The 13709-nt window shown below is 40.6% G+C and overlaps 1 protein-coding gene across 1 annotated transcript in view; it reads left to right on the forward strand.

The window, feature by feature from the left end:
- Positions 1-12770, forward strand: part of OTOG (otogelin) — a 150467-nt gene extending 137697 nt beyond the window's left edge. The window contains exons 51-52 of the mRNA XM_034770197.1: positions 9634-9713; positions 11129-12770. Of these exons, the coding sequence (XP_034626088.1) occupies positions 9634-9713; positions 11129-11329 (281 nt within the window). The 3' untranslated portion in view covers positions 11330-12770. The remainder of the gene's footprint in view (positions 1-9633; positions 9714-11128) is intronic.
- The last annotated feature ends 939 nt before the right edge of the window (positions 12771-13709 follow it).

The raw sequence follows: 13709 nt of genomic DNA on the forward strand, positions 1-13709 counted from the left end.
AATCCCCCCACCAGTGCAGCGCCGGGCCACCGAAACCCCCGTCCCCCCTGAGCGCTGCGCCGGGCCGCCCAAACCCCCGGAGCGCCAGGCCGCTCAAACCCCCGCCCCGAGCGCCGCGCCGCCCAAACCCCCGCCCCCTCGAGCGCCATGCCGGGCCGCCCAAACCCCCACCCCCGCCAGAGCGCCGCGCCGGGCCAGACGAACTCCCCCCCCCACCCACAGCGCCGCGCCGGGCTGCCCAAACCCCTGGAGTGCCGGGCCATGCCACCTAAACCCCGAGCACCGTGCCGCGCTGCCAAAGCCCGCGCTGCCCCGCCCCGCTGAAACACTCCAGCACTGACCGGCCGAAACAAACAAAAACAACCCACCGCGAGCGCCCCCCACCACCGCAACATTGGCTGCCCCTTCTAAGGTGCCACCCCAAGCATGTGCTTGGTCGCCTGGTGCCTGGAGCTGGCCCTGATTGGAGGTGTGCTCTAGTGGTCACAGACTCTTCTGACCATTCCCCCAAGCTTGTTCTCTTCTACCCCATCCCATCCAACCTGTCAGTCTTGTCTTTTTCCCCACACTAGGCTGCCCCTCCCAGTCCCATTCTCCTTACCTTGGCAGTCCCTATCTCCACTCCTCAAGATTGTCATTCCAGTCTCAGTCTCCTTGCCCAGCAAGTCCTAGTCTCATCCATCTGAACTCCCCATTCAGTCTCTGACCCTCAGTCCCAGTCTCCTTGCCCAGCCATTTCTAATTTCCAGCTCCTAGTCCCCAGTATCTTTGCCTAGCCAGTCCTAGTCTCCACTCTACCCCTTTCCTGACTCCTCATCTGATCTGTCTCTCTCTCTCCCATCCTGATCTCTAGCAGATGTTGCCCATATTTTCCATCACCACTGACTTTCAGTTAGGGTGACCAGATGTCCCGATTTTATAGGGACAGTCCCGATATTTGGGGTTTTTTTATATGGGCTCCTACTGCCCCCCACCCCGCCGTCCCGATTTTTCACACTTGCTATCTGGTCACCCTTCTCTCAGTCCTAGTGGCCATCCCTGGCTCCTCATTCAATCTCAGTGTCCATTCCCCCAGCTCCTTGTCCTAGTCTCTTTGCCCAGGCAGATCCAGTTCTCCCCCCACACCTTGTCTCCTTGTCAGATCTATCTCCACTCCCCCACTCAGCTCCTTCCTCACACTCCACTAGTTCTCAGTTCCAGTCATCCTCCCTGGCTACTCATCTGATCTCATTCCCCGCCCCCCCCACTGGTTCCCAGTTTCCCTGCCCCTAGTCCCTCCCCAACTCCTTGTCCCAGTTTCCTGGCCCAGACAGATCCAGTCTCTCCACCCTGGATCTCAGTTCCATTCTACGGTCCTAAGCCCAGTCTTCACTGCAGGCTCCAAATGCCAGTCATGGTCTCCCTTACTATTCCAATTCTCAGTCCCAGTTTCCTTCTCTCCATCCCGGCTATCCTCCAGTCCCAGTTTCCACATCCATCCCTGAAAGGATCCTTGTCCCAATCCACTTTCCCTGCCTCCTCCCGTGGGTTTGGTTCTTGTCCCTGCTGCATTAAAATCAGGCAGCTTCTTCCTCTACACTGCCTGGGCCCAGCAGGGAGGTCATTGAGAGCACAGGAGAGACAGTCTCCCTGCCCTCAGATTTGGTGGCTGGACCCAGATCCAGCCTGGCCTGTAGCAGCCCAGAGCTGCAATTGCAGGGAAAGTCCTGCACAGCCCCAAGCTGCAGCATGCCTAGTGTGGATGGAATCCTCAGGGAATTTAGGTACAAAACCCTAAGAAAGCTGTGTTAACGATGTGAGAAATCCAGTTTTTCAAAGGCTTATCATTTAGCCAAATGTGGGTGGATTTTCATGGGGACAGCAAAAAGGCCACTGCCCTGCCAAATTTTGAGCCTCTCATCTAAAGCCTGGGGGCTCCAGAGCTTTTAAAAGAAAAGGTCGCCAGAACTTTGTAACATGGGCAAAACAATGTATTTTTCCTTAGCCCCATTCTCAGAAATCACTGAATGTTTTGTCTGAAAATTTCCAAAAAAACTTTACTCTGAGGAAGACACCTGGCGTGGCAAAATTCAGCACAAATGATTAACTTTTGGCAAAGTTATAGGCAACTGAAAACAGGATCTTTTAATGTGCTGTGTCAGCCAACCACAATGGTTGATGGTACTACCAGACCCACATATAAGAAGACAGATGAAAGTCCCACACATCAGCATAAACAGGTGGAATAATAGCCTAATGAGTTCTGAGGAGAGTAGGGATTCAGTGTGGGGGCGGTGGTGGGGGAAATGAAGATGCTACACACCTGCTCCATGGAAGAGAAACACAGCGATCTTTGGTAGTGGTGGGAGGGGACTTCATTACCTCCCTGGGCTGCCCTCCTGTCTTCCTGCACTGGGGTTACCAGCTGAAGAGCTGCTACAATGGGAGATGGGTAGCCAGGATAAGGGTTCCTCATGTTTTTATTTAAGAATTACATTTTTTGGGTAGTAGTGGCTGGAAATCACACTAGGGAAGATCAGTTTCCTCTGCCAACACTCTTGTTAACTAGAGGAAGAGGAGAAAGGATTTTGGGGTCCTTTGTCCTGGTGGGCTCTGTCCTTTGCATGCCAGAAATCTGGTTCAGACACTTGTCCCTGGTTCTGAAATACATTTTCCCCATAACTGTGCATCCATTCAATAGTCCCAGCTGCCATTGCCTCCCCTGACATTATCCCTCAAGGCACTGACTGCCATTTAAATCAGCTAATCTCTCCAAGAGCCTTAAAAAAAGCCATGTACTTTCTTGTCAGCTGGTAAAATAATTTGATATTATACTTCCAGAAGGGCCAAAATTAGAACCTTTTTGTGGATTTAGACAAAACAGGGCCATTTCTTTTGGGCGTCATTTTCCAAAACAAAATCCAACCAGCAAATTAGAGCCACAACTTTTGAAATTTGCATTTGCAATGTGTAATACCTATTCATATTTTTCAATGGATAAAAATAAATTCAGAATTTATATTCCTAATACAACTGATTGTATATCTGTATAACTTTGTAGATCCAACATTTATTGTATGAATCATATGGCCCAGACTAAATATAAAAAAACCTGTGGCAATAAGAATTTCATGATCAATAGTAACTGCATAAGACATTTTATGAATAGGATCACTAGCATCTTGTCTTCATTTGAAATACCTTATCCTCATGAATCACTATGATTTTTCTCTCTAATTTTTGCAGTAAAACTGCAGTTTAAAACATTGCCCTGTAATGAAATCTACAGGAATTTCACAAAAACATTGAGAACTTTCAAAAATAACTCCTGTGGGAAATTACATTCCTTCCATCTCTTGGCCCTAAGTCTAACAGTAACTTCGAGGGCCAGATTCACCAGTGTAGGAGTAACTTCATTGAAGTCATCAGAGTTAAAATTAATGTAAAACTGGTGTAAGTGAGGGGAGAATAGGCTCAAAATACATCACAAGTATCTAAACAATATTGTTTGAGTTCCTCCTATTCTTGCTATTGTTTTCTAGATATTTTATATTTAATAACTACTGCATCATAAAACAATGAAATTTTAAGTCGATTTCCTTTTTTTAAGTTCCCTTTTCAAACATGGGTGAGTCTGACCATAAAATGTTGACTAGTGATAGAGGGAGCCTTTTGTTTTATGTGTAACATGTTCAAAATGTAATATTCTTACCAGGTTCCGGAATGTCATTGTTGTTCCCATTTCCCGTTAGCCCAGTCACACCTACAGCTAGCGCTAACTGTAACTCAGGTACATTTTCTTGGAAATCAGTAGGAACAAATCAACCAGCACCATTGTTGATTTCCAACAATGTACTCCCAATAGGAGCATCAGGCCTCACGTCATCAAATCATGTTTGAAAGCTGCATTGTAGTATTAACTTCTCATTGTTCAGAACAGCTCAGATATGTTTGTTTTTTTTTCTTTTCATTTTGCACTGTATGGGCAGTGCATTGTTGTTAGCCAACAATGTACTGTTGGTAGTAAGCATTTGCATAGTATTTAGTTTGCTGCATGTGTATTTGCTATGTTTAGAAAGTTGGCTAATCGCTTTATGTTTATAGTGCTGTAGAACGTAGAGACTAATTGCTTTGCTCAGTAAAGCTTACTGTTCAAATAACTCTTTAGAATATTATGAGGCATTCAGCGGCATATGTACAAAAAGCATATTTTCTAATCTATTGAAATCAGGACAGTATACTGGAAATATATACCAAAATAATTGGAGACAGACAATAACAATGATAAGTATCTGCCTTACAACACATGGTATGAATGTTAACCTTCACTACATTAATCTTGTGAAAACACAAGTACACTTTGCTACATAGCAAGTTATATTGACGGTAACTATATAAACGATAATATATGCTGCAACATCACTGAAGGCCAGATTCTGCATTCATTTGCACTAATGTCAGTCTGGAAGAACTCCATTGATTTCTGTGTCATTCATCCTTATTGACACCCAGGTAAATGAGAACAGAATTTGCCCATCAGTAATGTTACAGCACATATTATTGTGTATATAGTTACACGGTGCCCATGTCTCTATTGGAGGCCTTCATATAACATGTTTGAACCAAACAGAATGTACAGAACAATCTCATTACAGTACATAGTTACCTACAATGTCATATGCTATCTATATGAAAGTTGTTCAAACTATGCATGTCTGTCAGTAAGTGTTACTAAGAATCGTCAACACACACATGAAAATACTCTGCATTCTGCACTTGTTTCTGAGAAGTGACACACTTGCAGTGCAGCCAAGATTAACTCAAAGCCATAATTGTACCTGAAGAATTCCCTACTCCAGGCATCATCTACAGTGTGGTAAGAGAAGGAAAGAGCAGGAATACAACTGACCATTTTCGGATATGATTCAGTTGGCCACGGGCCATTTCCTCGGAGACAAAAGGAACAATGGTGAGTTGTTTCTTTTAAAAAATGTTATTTTATCTTTTCTCTGTTTGACACGCCTAGTGGGCTTATTGCTTGCTTATTCAATGTGCTTTTATCCTATTCAAGATATAATTCATTGATACTTTTGCCATAGTCAGTAGCTAACTATTTTTTATTGGAAAAGTAAAGGGAGGAAATAATCCTCTTAGAAAAAAATACACTTTCTAAAAATCTCTACTGTACTTGGAGTCAGTTATTTGTCAAAACTTACATTTGGTTTTCTTAGAGAAGCAGCATTTCCTAGTGGTTAGAGCAGGGAACTGAGCATTGGGGCTCATGAGAATGTGAAAGTAGAAGGCAGCCTGGGTGAAAGTGATCATGAAATCATAGCGTTTGCAATTCTAAGGAAGGGTAGAAGGGAGAACAGCAAAATAGAGACAATGGATTTCAGGAAGGCAGATTTTGGGAAGCTCCGAGAGCTGATGGGTAAGGTCCCATGGGAATCAAGACTGAGGGGAAAAACAACTGAGGAGAGTTGGCAGTTTTTCAAAGGGACGCTATTAAGGGCCCAAAAGCAAGCTATTCCGCTGGTTAGGAAAGATAGAAAATGTGGCAAAAGACCACCTTGGCTTAACCACGAGATCTTGCACTATCTAAAAAATAAAAAGGAGTCATATAAAAAATGGAAACTAGGACAGATTACAAAGGATGAATATAGGCAAACAACACAGGAATGCAGGGGCAAGATTAGAAAGGCAAAGGCACAAAATGAGCTCAAACTAGCTACGGGAATAAAAGGAAACAAGAAGACTTTTTATCAATACATTAGAAGCAAGAGGAAGACCAAAGACAGGGTAGGCCCACTGCTTAGTGAAGAGGGAGAAACAGTAACAGGAAACTTGGAAATGGCAGAGATGCTTAATGACTTCTTTGTTTCGGTCTTCACCGAGAAGTCTGAAGGAATGCCTAACATAGTGAATGCTAATGGGAAGGGGGTAGGTTTAGCGGATAAAATAAAAAAAGAACAAGTTAAAAATCACTTAGAAAAGTTAGATGCCTGCAAGTCACCCGGGCCTGATGAAATGCATCCTAGAATACTCAAGGAGCTAATAGAGGAGGTATCTGAGCCTCTAGCTATTATCTTTGGAAAGTCATGGGAGACGGGAGAGATTCCAGAAGACTGGAAAAGGGCAAATATAGTGCCCATCTATAAAAAGGGAAATAAAAACAACCCAGGTAACTACAGACCAGTTAGTTTAACTTCTGTGCCAGGGAAGATAATGGAGCAAGTAATTAAGGAAATCATCTGCAAACACTTGGAAGGTGGTAAGGTGATAGGGAACAGCCAGCATGGATTTGTGAAGAACAAATCATGTCAAACCAATCTGATAGCTTTCTTTGATAGGATAACGAGCCTTGTGGATAAGGGTGAAGCGGTGGATGTGGTATACCTAGACTTTAGTAAGGCATTTGATACGGTCTCGCATGATATTCTTATCGATAAACTAGGCAAATACAAATTAGATGGGGCTACTATAAGGTGGGTGCATAACTGGCTGGATAACCGTACTCAGAGAGTTGTTATTAATGGTTCCCAATCCTGCTGGAAAGGCGTAACGAGTGGGGTTCCGCAGGGGTCTGTTTTGGGACCGGCTCTGTTCAATATCTTCATCAACGACTTAGATATTGGCATAGAAAGTACGCTTATTAAGTTTGCGGATGATACCAAACTGGGAGGGATTGCAACTACTTTGGAGGACAGGGTCATAATTCAAAATGATCTGGACAAATTGGAGAAATGGGCTGAGGTAAACAGGATGAAGTTTAACAAAGACAAATGCAAAGTGCTCCACTTAGGAAGGAAAAATCAATTTCACACATACAGAATGGGAAAAGACTGTCTAGGAAGGAGTACGGCAGAAAGGGATCTAGGGGTTATAGTGGACCACAAGCTAAATATGAGTCAACAGTGTGATGCTGTTGCAAAAAAAGCAAACATGATTCTGGGATGCATTAACAGGTGTGTTGTGAGCAAGACACGAGAAGTCATTCTTCCGCTCTACTCTGCTCTGGTTAGGCCTCAGCTGGAGTATTGTGTCCAGTTCTGGGCTCCGCATTTTAAAAAAGATGTGGAGAAATTGGAAAGGGTCCAAAGAAGAGCAACAAGAATGATTAAAGGTCTTGAGAACATGACCTATGAAGGAAGGCTGAAAGAACTGGGTTTGTTTAGTTTGGAAAAGAGAAGACTGAGAGGGGACATGATAGCAGTTTTCAGGTATCTAATAGGGTGTCATAAGGAGGAGGGAGAGAACTTGTTCACCTTAGCCTCTAAGGATAGAACCAGAAACAATGGGTTTAAACTGCAGCAAGGGAGGTCTAGGTTGGACATTAGGAAAAAGTTCCTAACTGTCAGGGTGGTTAAACACTGGAACAAATTGCCTAGGGAGGTTGTGGAATCTCCGTCTCTGGAGATATTTAAGAGTAGGTTAGATAAATGTCTATCAGGGATGGTCTAGACAGTATTTCGTCCTGCCATGCGGGCAGGGGACTGGACTCGATGACCTCTCGAGGTCCCTTCCAGTCCTATAATCTATGAATCTATGAATCTATGAATGTGCTAATCCAGTCTTTGCCATGATTTAATGTGTGACTTTGGGCAACCAATTTGTCTTTGTTTCCCTGGGGATATTAATATCCACCTTTTGTATCGAGTTTTGAGTTTCTTGGATGAAAGGCACTACCAATGTATAGGTGAAAAGTATTATGAAGCCCGAAGGGCTAGATCCACAAAGACAACTTAGGCTCAGAGTTGCAACACCTAACTTTAGGTGTTGTGATACCTATTGGAATCTAGAGGCCTGAGTTAGCCACCCAGGCTCCCTATATAATACATGGGGAGAGATCAGTGCCTAAGAATGCAATCCACAAAAAACAACACTCCAAGTGGAGAGCTGCCTAAGCTAGTTCACAGGAAATGCCAAGGAGTGGGGCAGGGCCAAAGCCCTGCCTCTCAAATGGAGTTATGAACCTAATTGGGGACTGGAGGGAGGCAACTATTTCTGCTCAAGATTCTCAGCCATGAACCCTCTCCTGGAATTAAGTGGTTAAGCATCTTCTCCCCGTACCCCCCACCCCAAAAAAGAGCTATTCCTCCCCCTTCATTTGAACCTTTAGTCAGAGCTAGAGCACTCAGCCAGGATGTGGAACACTGGGGTTCATATCCCCCCTCTCCCTGATGTGGAGTAGGGATTTGAATCCATGTCTCCTACTTCTCCAGCAAATGCCTTAACTACTGGGTTTTTGGATATTCTGAGGTGGCGCTGTCTCAGTCTCTCTTGTTGAAGCTATTCAGTTTTCTATAAATAACAAAATAGTCAGTTTAACAGGGAATTGAGCTTGGGTCTCCTGCATTCAAGGTGAGTGCCCTCATCACTGGGCTAATGGTTATAAGGGGTGCACCAACCACCTCCTCCTCCATCTGTTGTGTTTTGTGTAGGGCCTGATCCCTGAGAATGTCCCCTGGATTAGGCCTGGGGAACGCCTAATTTGAGAATCTCTCCAGGGTTTAGGAATGAGATAGGTGCCAAGTGTCAGGATTTAGGTGGCTGAGCATATGCTCATTGGCAGATTTTTAGGTGCCTAGGGGACTTTTCAATGGAAACTTAAATACAATGGGAATTTAGGTGTCTACAGAATTATGTGACTGCTGAGCTGGGGTTCTGAGGATCTAAATTTTGGACTTAGGCACCTAAAGTGGCAGTTAGGTGCCAAAATCCGTTTGTGGATCTAGACCTACGTTCTACAGTATGATGCAATAGAACTGCAGTAGAACTGCAGTAATTCAACTAATAGAATGGACTTTTGATTTCTCTTTTAGATTTCCTCTGTGATGTGGGTTGTCCAGCAGGAAGAAGATCATTTCCTTTGCAATCAGACACAATTCTTTCACTCCTGCAACCACTGAACTTTCTGCATGATCTCTCTTCTTCAAATATTCAATATTTCCCCCTTTAATTATGTTTAACCCTTTGTTCATTTTATATATAAACAGATATTTTAGAATGTGTTTTATCTATACGTTTTGTATCTTTTTTCTTGTAAAAATAAAAAAAATACAGATAGTACAAATAAAAATTGGAATTAAGTATTTTCTCTTTTTACACAGAAAGTATGAAAACACAAACCTTCTCTCAAACCTGCTTTACATATTTGGCAAATCCGTGTGTTGTAAGGTGTTTATTACCAAAAATTGCAACTTTGATTAAATACAATAGTTTGATAGTGTTATGGCAGGAAATGTATTTAAATGTACTATCTTCTCCCAGGAATGGTTACTGCATTTTACCTTCAGAAAGCATTGTATTATAGGTAACGCATTTTCAGAATGACAGAGGCTACAATACTGCTTAAGTGGCTTATAGATTTTGTCCTTAAAAATTATATATCTGGAATAAATACATTAGAAATATAATTGAATACATAAGAGACAGTGGACACTGTCATTGATACGTGGAATAATTACACATTTTAAAAGCCACTATTTAAATACAAATTGCCTCTTTGTCAAAGAGGTTTTGGTATATGCTGTGATGTATTATTTATTATCTTCTTTTGTATCCCTTTAGCCCATAACACATATAGGAACATTGCTATTTCTGAAATGTTCAGAATTGTGAGCTGATGTTTTTCAATCAATGCATACTTTGCAGGTAAGGAAGATGGGAAATTTTGTAAAAAGGTGACTGTTAGGATGACTATCCGCAAGAATGACTGCAGAAGTAACACACCAGTAAGTAACTATCATAATTTGTTTCAGGGGAAGGTGGGGGGGGAAATAAGGAAAGGTAGGCATGAGAAAAGGTGTGGTGGGAGTTTAACTCTGCTATTGTATGCATTCTATGTCTGACTCAGCCTCAGGGCAGAAATTGGCATGTACCACAGATCGATCTGTAGTGGCCCACATGCAGTGGTCATCATTTTAAAACATTTACTAATAGCTACAATGCAGTAGTATCTCAAATACCAGTTATACCGTACATTTATAATAGGAAATACAGATCCAGACCTTCAAAGCAATGAGCACTTGTCTACCACTGAAATCAATGGGAATTGAGGGTGTTTAGCACTTTATAGGTGATACCCGGTGCCTTACAGTATTTGTCCCTGGAAAGAGATGTCTTTTTAATAGTGATGACAGTAAACAGTGTATTTAGCCTGTAAATACCACAGGATAGGGATCATGTGTCCTTAAATTCTTCAAAAGCATCATGTTCACCCGTGGCACTATCTGTAGGAAGAATGAGGCCATAATCTCGGTGCTGGTGATTCACTACGTAGACTAATGACACTTACTAAGACAATGTTAAACCGAATGTTTTGTTCCAAGAGTAAATGAACATGGGAAGTATAGTTCCAAATTGGCCCTTGGGGTGGAACTGTTCATTGCTGCTCCTCTGAGAGACCAGCCTTACTGAGCAGCATGGCAGTGAGGTGTGTGTCAGGGAGGGGGAGTGGGCAGGAAAGCAGACCCAGAAAGGCAGGGTATGTGGGAAGCAAGCACTAGTCTGAGGGTCTGGAGAGACATTCCAACATGGCCATAGGACTTTCCTCCTCCTGAGTTAATGGTTGAGCAGTTGGAGGAACCCATCCGTAAGGTTAAGAAGTGTTCTGAATGGAAGGGATAGCCCATGGACATAAAGGAGCTACCAGGTGAAATTACTGTAAGCAACTGTTACCATGTTATTGGAGTAAAGTTCTTCAGTTTTCCTAGGGAGTGTTTCTGTACCCGAACATTCCTCCCTGATGTAGCAAAGAAACTCAAAAGGCCTCATCATGTACTACAGCCAGCCAGTGACACTGAGTATTGTGTATTAGCCAAAGTAACATTATGAATTCTTTACAATTAAATCTCAGAAAACCTTTTGTTAGAGCTGAGTATGTTGCATAGTGGCCAAATCTTAGTCTCATTGAAATCAATGGAAAAATTCCATTTAACAGGTCCTCAAAATGTGGGCCTAGCTGAGTCATTTTATTATTCACATAGGCTGAGATTTTGAAAGAGGCGTAAGGTAGTTTGCTGCCCAGCTTCCGTTGAATTTCAGTGAGATTTGGGTGTCTAACTCCTTTAAGACCTCTTTGAAAAATCTCAAACTCAGGTTTTTTAATCATTTAAATGCAATGATAATTTAAAATGTTCATTAACAGGTAAACATTGTTTCATGTGATGGAAAATGCCCTTCTGCTAGCATTTATAACTACAACATCAACTCATATGCAAGATTCTGCAAATGCTGCAGGGAACTTGGGTTACAAAGACGAACTGTGCAATTGTACTGCAGTGGCAACTCAACATGGGTCAACTATTCAATCCAAGAACCTACAGACTGTTCTTGCCAATGGTCTTGAAACAACATTTCATAAAAAAGCAGCCAGTGAGTCCGACTATGGAAGATATACAATTATTCTCAGTATGATAAAGATATTTTTTATATCTTGTTCTTAGAAAATACAGTTATCCATCCACTGAATAGTATCATTGTTCAATATTAAAAATACACAGCTATTTTGGACTCTTCTAAATTTTGAAAGAAAGGATTTGAATCACCCATTTAAAATTATCTTAATGTTCCCTTCCTAGGAATCATCTCAAGAGTTCTTGTGATATGTGCCAACATAAAAAGGAAAGGGATTTCCTTTGAAAGAGACAATCAGAGGAATAATGCTTTATATATTATTTCTAGAGGTTCGATCCATTCTTTGAAAGCTACCCAATGGTGTTTTAAATACCTGATACATAAAATGATCTGGCAGTGGTCTAAGATCTTGAATGTGTTACAATAGTGAAAACACACTTGATGCGTATGAAAGAAAATTATATGGAAAATATTAGAAGAATATCCAGTTAAAATCAAATTGATATTGCAAAATAAGGGACTCATGAGGAATTAAATTATAGACATATTTTTACCAGAGAAACATTTTCAATACTGATAATTGTATATAATATTCCCTGGTAACAAGTTTGATTTTTCTAATGTATTTTACATTGTAGTGTAAAACCATTATGTCAAATGTGTAATGTATAGGAAATATAGATTTTTTTGTTTGTTTTAGGTTATCCAGATTAGATATTGGTAATAGATTTATCCAACATATAAACTGTATGATGTAAACTGAAAACATACAAGTTTATCAAATGAAAAACACATTTCTCATTACAATTATATAGATGCACTTTATCTAAACAAACCCTTGCCTTCTAAAGTGCACCGCATGTTAAATGTGACTTGTACTGTTTGTTTAGGAGAATGAACTTTATATCGAACCTTAACTTTTTAAAGAACATATTAAATTATTTTCATAAAGACAAAAGAAAATCAAAATTCTATTTGGTCTCATGTATATTTTAATAAAGAGAAATAGTTAAATCAATAAAAATTGTAACCTCCTATGTCCAATGAATTTTCTATGTTGCAAAATGTTCAAATTGTAAAGTACAGTGTTCACAAACAAAATTACTTTTTAAACTTGCAACAACTGACCTTATAATGAAACCAATATTTTGTTAACTAACCCTCATCACAACCAAGCCATCTGAATGCAGCAAAATTCCAATTGCTTTAATTTTAAGAAGTAGAGTTACATGAGCATCTTAGATTTTAAACTTTAGGAACCTAAAAAATAGATGTGTATTGTTGCATAATAAATTGTAAAAAGCTGGGGGGCGGGGAGGGTTCAGTTAATCCAAAGAAGAATGTTTTGTTAAAATCAATCATATGAACATTTTTGCTATTAACATTTTTTATATACTGTACATGTAATTCCTATAACATCTAATAAACAACAGGAAGGCTTATTTTGTTAGAACTTGTTTCCTTATTAATATTAACAACTGCTTACCTTTATGTCATATTTACTAACATGTTGTTTCAGAAGTATTCACTGTTTATTCATTTGTTTTTTACTGTAGTTACTATTAATAGTCCAAGCGTCTGATGTTCTGATACTAAGCTGTAGAAGAAAAGAGTTTAAGCACTAAGGTTTAAAAACACTCCCATGTAAATGTTTTCATTTTGTTCTGAATCATTCAAACATATTTTCATCCCCAAAAATTCAAATTTCAAAAATTTCACATTTTATTCAAAATAAAATAAAAATAAATCCCTGCTTCTCACTGATATCACAAGATGACTTGTCTCCTGATCCTCACCAACAGACAATCCCGTATTCTGGAGAGAAAAAGCTATCAGTTATGGATCCAGCTCTGAATCTTTCCTTCAGAAACAATTTATTCCCAAACTGTGAAACAGCATTTATTCATTACATTAATTCTATACTATCCTAAACAAACAGAGCAACTTTCTTACAGTACAACAGTTGTACAGTCAATTCCTTTAACACTTCACTTATTAGGGATGGAGAAATTATTTTTAGTCTGCATTGTGGTAGGAACCAGACAAACACATAAAGGGACATTTCCTGTCCTAAAGAGCTACTTTCTAAATAGAGGAGACAGACATAGGTTGTGAATACAACAGACAAGCAGAAAACTGGGAATTCAGACACAGGTAAGCTAAGTGACTTTTCAAGAAAAGCCTTTGCACAGCTAAGCTCTCTCAAGTTCCAGTCCAGTGCCTCCACCACAAGATCATACATCCTAATTGACATCTAGTGACAAAGAAGAGACATTGACAGGTAAAGGAAATTTTCCTTTCTCCATCAAGGGACACATCCATCAGATATGAAATGGTGATCACTAAGCCTAAAGTGTTAAAAAAGTGGGGTG

Source organism: Trachemys scripta, chromosome 4, assembly GCF_013100865.1.
Source record: "Trachemys scripta elegans isolate TJP31775 chromosome 4, CAS_Tse_1.0, whole genome shotgun sequence".
NCBI classification, from domain to species: domain Eukaryota; kingdom Metazoa; phylum Chordata; order Testudines; family Emydidae; genus Trachemys; species Trachemys scripta.